General features: G+C 47.0%; 2 protein-coding genes across 2 annotated transcripts in view; one reads left to right on the forward strand and one right to left on the reverse strand.

The window, feature by feature from the left end:
• Positions 1-4568, forward strand: part of DTX4 (deltex E3 ubiquitin ligase 4) — a 36572-nt gene extending 32004 nt beyond the window's left edge. Inside the window, exon 9 of the mRNA XM_063693180.1 lies at positions 632-4568. Within this exon, the coding sequence (XP_063549250.1) occupies positions 632-865 (234 nt within the window). The 3' untranslated portion in view covers positions 866-4568. The remainder of the gene's footprint in view (positions 1-631) is intronic.
• On the reverse strand, positions 2872-8975 carry MPEG1 (macrophage expressed 1). Its single transcript, XM_004051245.5, has one exon. It carries the CDS (start codon positions 8937-8939, stop codon positions 6789-6791), a length of 2151 nt encoding a protein of 716 aa, XP_004051293.4. The 5' UTR covers positions 8940-8975; the 3' UTR covers positions 2872-6788.
• Positions 8976-10664: the final 1689 nt, after the last annotated feature.

Below are 10664 nucleotides of genomic sequence, written 5' to 3' on the forward strand. Positions count from 1 at the left end.
GCTCAACAAACTTTTTTTTTTTTAATTTAACTGGTTTAGAACATTCTGCAAGCCCCAAAACTGTCTTTGAGCCTCAGTTTTCTCACCTCGAGAAAGTCAGAGTGCTCCAAGATGTCACTAGAAAAATAGTGCACAGCTTCAGCTTTGGATAAATTAATACTACATTGAGGTAGTGGTGGCAGTAATGAAGGGCAGAACTTCAGAAGTTCTCAGATCATAAGCGCCTTCAACTCCTAGATCCTGTCTTTCAAAATGTAGCCGTTATGTTGGCAGATAACATTTATCAATTAGTGCGTTGTAGGCACTGGTGTGAAAATACTTTTCATGGAGTGTCCAGTAAGATGTTCACAACGTTTAGAGGCAGATTGTACCATTGCCATTTCATAAAAAAATTAATGTTCAGAGAGGTGCTATAACTTCTCCAAGGTCACATAGTAATTCAGTGACAGAGCCAGGACTCAGCCTGTAGCTCCCAAACTCCAAGTCCAAATCTCTTTCTTTCCCCTGGGCTGCTTAGGGTATCATGATGCAGGAAGGGATGGGGCCCTTGGGAGGATTCTCTACCGTCCAAGGGATAGTCTTTGACTGCCAATTAATGTCTGCCTTTCATGTCCCACTTTTGTCCCTCTAGGTTCTGAAGCTGCTGCTCGTGGCCTGGGATCGCCGCCTCATTTTTGCCATTGGCACCTCCAGCACCACAGGCGAGTCAGACACCGTCATCTGGAATGAGGTCCACCACAAGACAGAGTTTGGCTCTAATCTCACTGGCCATGGCTACCCAGATGCCAATTACCTGGATAATGTGCTGGCTGAACTGGCTGCCCAGGGCATCTCTGAGGACAGCACTGCCCAGGAGAAGGACTGAGACCAGAAAAGCTTTGAGGTGGGAGGGGCCATGGAGACTGCAGGACAGGAAGTGAGGAGAGTGAGTCAATGTAGAAGAAGTTGGTGTCCTGCCCTCCCAACTTTCTATCCTCCCCTCCTGCCCTGTGTCCATCCCTCATCCCTCCCAACCACAGCGGGAGCCAGACTGAATATAGCGACATCATTCATAAATCTCATCCAACACAAAGGGAGATGGGATGAGGGCCATCCTGGGTCTGTTCCCATGGAGTTTTTGGTGCTGGGTAGGCAGGAATCCCCTCCCTACCCCACCTCCCAAGTAGGGGCATGGTCAGCACACCTAGGGTATGGGCAGTGCCTAGGCACTGCATATCCTGGCTTTGGGAAGCCGGGGTTTCTTGCCTCAGCCGGCTTCTTGCTACTTCCACTCTGCTTTGAGACTGGAGTTTCTGCTATTCTCCCTCTGCTGGAGGCAGGGAGCTCTCACTGTGCAAGGTTGGGGGATGGGCAAAGGGGTGAATCACTAAACTGCTGTGACATCAGAAACTGATGCCTTGGTGTAGAGCAAGGAAGCACTTCTTCCCAAGAGGGTCGGAGAAGGAAAAGCCTCTGGGAGCACATTCTGCTGTCATCACAGTCCTTGGCTTCTCTGGGCCCTCCTCTCCTCCTCACAGCTCTGACCTGTCCAAAGAGGCATCTGGTTCTCTCATGTGGATGGATGGACTCTGGGGTTCCTCTTTGGGGTGGCATCCCATGATGCTGTTTCTAGCCCCTCTCTGATCAAACCAGAGCCTGCATCCCACTGAGCATCTGAACTGTCCTCAGGGAGAGGAGCCCACAGCCTTCTTCCCAACTCATTCTAGACCAGCTCAAAGATTCCATGAGTTTCATCGAGTCACTGTGAGTGGAGCCCATGCTGGGCTCTGTGCCCTCTGTGTCTGTGCATGCGCGTGTGTGTGTGGGCGTGTGTGCATTGCTGGGCCAGCTTGAAGGGAAGGCCCGTCATGTCCCTGCACTCTGTTTTGCAAGATGCCAAACCCCAGTTCTGATGGGGCTCCAACAGCCAGGCTGTGGTCCTTTGACGTTCCTCACCTGTTGCCAACCTATCCCGTAGTGAACTGAAACCCCAGTGAAGACAGAACTGTGCCTGGGGAGATGCAATGAGGTGAGGGCTGAACTCATCCTTTTATATTTCTTTTCAAGATTGGATCAGAGCTCATCTCCATCCAGTCTTGTTTCTATGAAGGCTTCAATCTGTTTCCATGCAAATTTGCTAATCAGAGCCCAGAGCTGCTGGGTCCCTCATCTCCCTCATCTATTATAGATTGACTTACAGCAGGGAGAGAATCTCTTTAGCTCATTCCTAATGGGGTTGGGATCACAATATGGTCTGGTCCAATCTGCATCTTGTTGTGTCCCAAGACCCTATCTCCTCCCCAACATTCTTATTGCCTTTGGCTCCCAGTAAGGAATGAATTGGGGGCCAGGGAGGAGAACGGGGGGATCAAGAAGGGAAACCCAATTCCCCCTTTGAAAGTGGGTTCTTTGAACTATGTGTTTGGGGGAAGTTCCTCTGGATACTAATTTGAATTTATATACCTCATGTTTTGGGGGTTTGACGTATATATATATATATGCATATATATTTCATAATATTTGGAAGGTTTTTGATGCTAGAAAAATGGAAACAAGAGAACCTTCAAAAATGGTACTTAGATGGGAAACGGAGGCCAATCTTTCATAAAAGCCAGCCCCATAGCTGCTTGCTGTTAGTCCTCCAGCCATTTTGACATTGGGGTGGATAGTGGATTCACCTGCCTGTCAGTCAATTCACCTGCCTGTCAGTCAATTCACCTGCCTGTCACCCAGTTCTGTGGATGTGCTGGTGCTGAGCCTTTGCTCTCTTTCCAAATGGCTACAGGGATGTTGATCAGCTCCACCAGAGGGAGCTCTGATGGGAGGAATTGCTCTGCCATCCTTGTCCCTGTGTCTCCTGTCGGCAGGCAGCCATTGTATCTCACCAGCAGACCAGGAGACTGGTCCCAAGGTAACTGCACCGCAGGGCAATTTCCTGCCATAGTTAGGAAGGAAACACCTGAACTAAATGGAAGAGACATCCCTGCGGTGTTTAATGTCACACCCATGCCCTTTGTCAGGTTACCATGTACCAGAGATTACTTGGAGAGCCTCATGCCGTCTCTACCTTCGCACACTGGTCAAGTATCTGCTGAGCTTCTTGGCCGCAAGGATGCAGAAATAGGCTGAGGGTCCATGGGAAGAAAGACACAATGAGGCAGTAGGAGGTGGGGAAGAAAAGAAGACAGACTTTCACAATGGAATTAGGCACTGGGGAGAGATCAGTTTCCCCACATCAGGGAGAAGAAGGTATAGGTGGGGAAGGGGGTGGCCAGGAGCAGAAGGAAAAAGACTCAAGATGGAAAGGGAGCCACTGTGCCTGTGGCAATACCACTTGGAGAGGTCGACTTCATACCTTCAAGCCTTTTTCCCTGGGCTTTTGATTGTGTCTGTGCCCCATTTCTTGTCCTCTCTGCAGATGCCCAGTAGGGGCTACCTCATCCTCGTGCTGTTCTCGTGTGGCTTTCTGGGCAGTAGGGATCTTGAATTTCCTTTCTAACACTGTGCCCGGCAAGGCGGGGAGCATTCCTCTGCCCTTTCTCTTGTGCCAACCTGGAAAGGTGCGGTCTAGATTTCAGTGAGAACCCTGCCAGCTGAGCCCTGTGCATCTACTACCTTGACACAGAGTGTTTTCCCACTAGAAGCTCTGCTGTGCTCTCCTGGCCCAAGTAGGGGATTCCATGCCTTCCCTTTCATGGTCTTAGCACCAGCAGCCTGGTTTCTCCCTTCTTGAGTCTCCAGGGATGACAAATTGGATTGGAGACAAACCTCATCAGATGCTCATCCCCTAAAAGGTTAATTGTGTATTTGTGGCTGCGTGTGCCTTTGTGTTTTCATTCTCTTCCCATTTTTGTACATTTTGGTCTTCTCTGTGGTTTTATACTTGGTCAAAAGTACTCGTCTTGGTATTGCACTGTTGTGTGCATGAGAAAACTGGGGGAAGGCTCACTGGTACAAGAAAGGACCCCTGACCCCTTTCCTTCTCTGTGGTCCCCGGCATTAGATTGGGGGTTCTGGGAGAGGCAGGTGAATGTCCTAAGTGAATTGTTCTGTTTGTAACTGGAATGTTTTTGAAGTCTTTGGTGTTGCTCCGTGAAAGGACATCGCCACCTGGTGCTCATGAGGTGTCTTTGCAGAACAATAAATGGCAAATGAACAACCACAAAATTGTCACTCTTGTTGGCCTTCTGCTGTTTGTAGATTAGTGCACCTATCTGTGAGGGATTTGGGTTACCTCCCTGAGTCTGTAAGCAACCACAAGCCCTGCCACTGGGTGGGGGAAGTTCCTCCCCAACCACTTAAAAACAAATTTTCCACATATTACCCACCCACACATTTGACCTGGCTAGACTCTTTGTTTGCCTAAAGGAACAGACCACATGGCTGGGAAAATGAGTAAGTGAACGTGTGGGAGAAAAACACTTTTAGAATCACGAATATTCACTTTTAAAGGTCTCTTTGCCTGACTGCAATATAGTGTGTGTTTAAGTCATTTACAGGCTGTTGTTTCTCAAATAAATGTTTAATATTAATCATTCCCAAACTGACAAGAACACAAAAATAAAATGCAAATACAGAGCCACCTTTGTCACCCAAATCTGTGTCTATTTCTGATAGTCCATGGAATGTGGTTTTCTTGGAAGCCAGGGTTGGTCTCCCCACAGACCCCAGCCTAAGGTCACCAGTTAGGAACCCAGGACTTGGAAGGCAGAGCCTGTGAGCTCTTCCATCAGGGATCTGACTCCGCAAAATGACTTGATGAATGCAACTGGCAAACTCCCATGTTCGGACTTCATATGCATGAGCCGTTGGACAGAGGGTTTCTTAGTATATACTTTAATGCATATTTATGTGCAATCTTGTTAGTGGGTATACAAGTTTGTGAAGAGCTTCTCATTTCAATAGGCAGTTAATGTAATGCATTAAAAGCCTGGGAATTTGGGGCTATATTTTTCCTTTCTGACTCAATAATCTTCAAAGAATTCATAGGAAAGTCAGTGCTTGCAGACAAGTGGTTAGCTTGGCTAAAACGTACAAAACACCCAGAACCCACAAAACACTCAGAGGTTTAGGAGAATGTTTTAATGCTTAAGAGGCAGGATCAAGTGAAGAGGTTACAGAAATCAGTGTCTCTGGCTGGGCAGTCAAGAGAGCGGGCTCAAATTCTGTGACTCACTTCTCTGTGTCTCGGTTGGAAATGAATGGGTATCCTGGTTCCCACCTTCCCACACGCTGTGATACTTCAAACTCCTTGGGTGAAGGGCCTCTTCTCAGCCCAAGATCTTGATTGTGAACATTAACAAAGAGAACAGTCATCCTCCACAGAAGATAACTCATTAATAACATTTGATTCAGTGAATAAATATATCATTTAAAAAAATATTGTAGGGGGATCATGAAAGTAGTGGAGGTAATTACAATCAGGAGAGATTGGTATTAAAATTGAGCAAAGTTCCAACTCTCACCAGATGACAATTATGCATCCTGCTAGATGCCCCAGGGCTGTCAGCCTGGAACTGAAATAAATGTGTTATAAGTGGTGCTGGATGCCTTTTTCAGTTCATTTGAAAACATGGATTTGATCATGTCAGCTCCCTTTCTGCTGGAAAAAAAAGTAGTTTGCATAATTGGTGTTAACTACTCTGTTTTGATTCTACAGAGTAAGTAATACTCAAATGTGGTCTTACTTTAACTTCTTGCTTTTTTTACCCCCAGAACCATGCAGACATTGAAATGTGGTGTGTGTGTGTGTGTGTGTGTGTGTGTGTGTGTGTGTGTGTTCATATAACAGGAGGACAGGAAAGGTAAGGACCCAGAACAAGGACCCAGAACAATGAAGACTTATTGAAATATGGTATGTGTGCGTGTGTGTGTGTGTGTGTGTGTGTGTTCATATAACAGGAGGACAGGAAAGGTAAGGACCCAGAACAATGAAGACTTATTGAAATGTGGGGTGTGTGTGTGTGTGTGTGTGTGTTCATAGAACAGGAGGACAGGAAAGGTAATGACCATCCATGGAAGATGAAGGGGTAGTACTTAGCACCAGAATCTTTTCCAGTTTTTACCCGTCTTTCATTACTCCTTGTCTCCAAATCATCCCTTCCTCTTTGACCCACTAGTAGAAGTTTATAACTTAAAATATTTTCTGAGGACTTGATGACACCAGTCAGAAGTCCAAGAGTGGTCTGGTATAAGGGAGTGTTCATCAAGGGGCAGCTGGAAAAAGTGGAATTGGCACAGGCAACATCTTTCTTTTCAGATGTTTGAGGTCACCCCGAGGAGATAACAGTCTGTCAACATAGAGCCCTCAAAGTTAAAAAGCAGTAGCCAGGCAAGACTTGTGTCTTTTCAGGGCTCTTCCAGGCTCTAAGAGTGTGAAATTCAGACAGCTTTTTAAAAATCAAAATAAAAGGAGAGTAGTTCTTACAGGCAGAAACTCTTAGAGCTCACAAATTGGAAACAACTGCAAACTTCAGAGTAAATTCATAGCTTCCAAAGACAAATGTTCACATTCTCCCTCCGCTATTTTTGCACAAATGCATTCAGGTGAAGACAGCAACACACATTGGGAAAGGACATCTGCTTCCTATTTTAGTCCCAGAATCACTTTTGCTTCTAGTCCCAACTGTTCCCTCTCCCCAGTCCCAACCTTATCCATGTAACAGTATGAATTTCCTGGCCCAGAGACCTAAACAAGAAGTCACGAATATACCTACTTTTGGTTGCACTTGCCATTTCAATGCTTAGGAAAACAGAGTGGTCAGCAATGACCACACTGGAGATGAGAGAAACCATTTTCGGGGAGAGATTTAAGCTGGACTCTGCCCCTGCTCTTGGTAAGTGGTGTCTCCAGTTGCTGCAGTGCCTGGAACCAAACTCTGCCTTTCCTCAATTGCCTGATATGCTTTCTTCTTGAACTTCCGGGTGCCGTAGATGGCCAGGGTGATAACAACAGCCAGAATGGTGGTGACCCCCACTGTGACCCCAGCTGCAGCCCCTCCTGACAGACCACCACCATCCCCATGGATGACATTCATGGCCCTCCGCAGCTCTATCGGTTCTCCCAGCCTCCACTGGTGGGTCTGGGAGTCTTTAATCCAGGATCTCGCATTCTCAGAATTGGTCACTATGACAGTATTGGTGGCAGCCTGACTCATGAGGGGTGGCCGGGTGAAAGGTGGGAGCCTGGCAGGGGGCAGGGACCCTCCTGTAAAGAGCCCGGATTTGACGCAATAGGACACTTGGCATCCATCGCTGATGAGGGCTGGGTGCTGGCTGAAGCCCCCGGGGCACTTTTTCAGAGACGGTGCCCCTAAATCTCTGGATATAGCAGGATCTACCAGGGGGTTCCCAACTGTGCAGCTAAAGAACCCGCCAAAGGGGACCGCAAACCTGCTTCCCAACTCATAGTCCTGAGAAACACATACCTTGAGGTTTTCAAAGAGTCTCAGTGGAAAGTAGCCGGCTGGGCATGACTGTGCATTTGTCATGGGGTTTATGCTTTTGCTGCTGAAGAGGCCCCCAAAAAGCAGTCCTGAGTTTTCAGGTACTTGGCTACTGGCCACACACCAAAAAGCCCTAAATTCAGCTTTTGCCACCTGGAACACATCTTCACACACGGTCTTGCAGAAGACGAGGAGAGTGCACTTTCGATGACACTCCAGGTGGTTGTAACCCTCCTCGTGGATCTGGGATAACAGGTGCACCGGGGAGTAGCCAGAGGGGCAGGAGAAATCACCAGTGAGTGGATTCTTCTGCTCCAACTTTTGGCAGAGGAGGACATCCCTATTCCCTGAGAGCTGAGTGCATTCCTGATAAACCCCACCGAAAGAGAAGTTGGTCATTTTCCCCTCGCAGGAGCCATCATCCGTGTTGGCCTGAAAATTGAAGTTGGGAGAATTGAGATCTGTGCAGCCAGGGTAGGTGTTGAATGTATAATAGCGCTTCACAGCAGTTTCCACCGTCTTTGACACCTTCTTCACCAGGGGGCCTGGCAAGTCAGGTAGCATGTTGGGGTTGATGAAGAAATGCAGCGGCAGGCCAGAGCGGTCGATGGCCACCAGGTGGTTGGTGATACCCTGCTGCCAGGCCTGGAGGGTGATGCCTGGGTAAAAAGGAACCCCTCCAATGCTCTGCACCCTGGAGTTGGTTCGGTTTGAGAGGTAGCTCTTGGTGAGGACATTCTGCGAGGTATAGTTTTCCTCAAATTTGAAGTTCACGGTGTTTTGAAAGGCAAGTCCAGCAGAGGCGGTCACGGCACTACGACTGCTCTGGCTGTCTTGGAGGAAGGAGGCCCTGATGTGGTCCTCCTGAATAAGAGCAGCCCCAGCGTCGACACTGGTGATGACGTGGGTGCCATAGTTGAGGACCAGGAGCTCTGCCAGGTAGGTGGCCATCCTCGTCTGGTTGTTCTCTAGACGGTCAGAGATGTCAAGGAGCTCCTTCCTAAAACCTGAGCTTAGCTCTAAAGTTGGGTTGATTTTGACTGTGTAGATGAGGTTTCTTACCTGAACTCGGGTAGTTATAGCTTGGTCCTTCACTTGGAGGGTCTTCATCCTCTGGAACTCAGTGGAAAACTTGCCACTGACTTTGGAAAAAAGAGAGAGTTCTGTGTTGATGGAGTAGGAGGTGCTACTCTGGTAATTTGCCCAGGATTCCAGGATTTCTGAGTTCATCTCCAGGTTGCTCTGTTTCTGGGGAATGGTGAAGATTTCATCAGGGATGATATACTGTCCATCCTCTGTTGTCCTGCAGTTGGAGTAAGTCAATTCCATAACTCGTCCCATGTCCACATTCCGCAGATTGTCCCAGCCCCCTCCAGGTAGGACTTCCAGGACAGGTAGTTTCAAGGCATTCTTGCATTTTTGAACTCCAACTTCGTCCATCTCTCCCGAAGGCTTGCCTGATTTAGCCCATGCTGCCGCTGCCCAGAAGAGGATGGTGGCCCTGAAGTTGTTCATGGCTCAGACAGCCCCAGCCACTCACCAGCCCTACACAGCGGCCAGCAAGCTTTGGGCAAACTAAGATGGAGAAAACAGAAGCAGATGATGAAGCGGAAAACTCATGAGTTCTCTAAAAGCTACAAGTTCCTCTTTAAGCTAATTTAATTACAAAATGGGGAAACGAGAGTTGGTTGGAATATTAAAGACCATCAGGTCTTTGAAGAATTTATGCCATACTAAACATGCAAACACAGCCCTACATGCCTAACAGGTAGCTATCCTAATTTTTCCCCCAGCTCTGGCTGGTTACTCTGCTGCAGGGGTGTGCACTTAGAAAAAAATCCTGACCGCACACCCTACTGCTTCCTCCACCAGAAAGTTTGGCTTTGCTTTTTGCTCATTCTCTTGGACTTAATGTTTCATATTTTCCCTGACTGCTGTCTCTTGGGACTCCAATATCAGTTTTCTTTTAACTATAAATGCAGAGGCAAATGACCACACCACCCTTACTGAAACACCCTGGCTCCACCATACCTATGCAAGCTGTTAGTCAAGGCCAACCCTGGGTTTCCTCTTTGCCTGAGGGTGGAGGCTGTTTCCACAAAAGAAAGGAGTGAAACTCTTGGACACTTGTCCTGTGGGTTTCACTGTTATGAACCATAGCAATTCTGTCTTTGGGGATGGCATTGTCTGGAGCACAGCTGACAGGGCCTGAAGAGGATTTGGTTGCAATATGCTGGGAAACCCCAATTTGCATTGTCCTAAGCATTCAAAGCGAGGGCAAGGAACTCCTACACTGTGTTGTTTTCGTTCAGATAGAAATGTTCAAGACAAAACCACACTATTATCTAGATTTTGATTTATCAACAGCAGACAGGGGCCAAGGAACATATGTGTATGTGTATACACATTTATATATCCTCCATGTGTGTGCATTTTGCATGAAGTTGGTACCTGTTATACCTTTAATTTTTTGTTCCATTGCTAAGTGTGTGTAATCAGTTTAGGTGGATAAAAAAGAATGTGGCTCTTCACTACCCAATATTTTTTCTAAAAGCAACAATTCATTTGCTATATCATTAGAAGAATATAATTACATGAGTTTCTTTTCAAGTTCCAATGCCAGCTCTATTAGAGCCCATAATTTAAAACAATGGTGACAGGTTTGATTGAAACCCAACTCTGTTAATTCTTTGGGACAATTAGGCTATGTCTTAGTACGCTTAGTGGTAGCCACGGAATCCAGAGGACTTAGTGAAGCTCCCAATTGCATCCTTAACATTCCCAAGATTATACCATGAACTAGATACAGTACTGAGAATGAAAAAGTCATGTTGCAATTCACAGGTATCACTACACCATCACCTGTATGCATCCTGGAAGGAAGGTTCCAAGGAGTTGAATTCCTCTGTTGGTTATTAATGCAGCAAAGAAGTGTTTTTAGAAAGAATGAGGCTAGTTATCTTGCTTCCCAGGCTGGGCTTCACCAGTTATTATCAAAACCATGATGGTGTTCTATAAATCTAGAAATACTGCATTCTGGGTATATTTTTTTTCCAAGACAGGGTCTTGCTTATTGCCCAGGCTTGAGTGCAGTAGCTATTCACAGGCATGGTCCCACTACTAATCAGCATAGGAGTTTTGACCTGCTCCGTTTCCAACCTGGACCCGTTTAACCCTCCTTAGGCAACCTGGTGATTTGCTCCAAGGAGGCCACCATATTGATGCTGAACTTAGTGCAGA

The sequence above is a fragment of the Gorilla gorilla genome, chromosome 9 (genome assembly GCF_029281585.2).
Source record: "Gorilla gorilla gorilla isolate KB3781 chromosome 9, NHGRI_mGorGor1-v2.1_pri, whole genome shotgun sequence".
In the NCBI taxonomy this organism is placed as follows: Eukaryota; Metazoa; Chordata; class Mammalia; order Primates; family Hominidae; genus Gorilla; species Gorilla gorilla.

Coding starts and splice junctions, on each gene's coding strand:
- MPEG1 (XM_004051245.5), bottom strand. CDS start 8,939: ATGAACAACTTCAGGGCCACCATCCTCTTCTGGGCAGCGGCAGCATGG.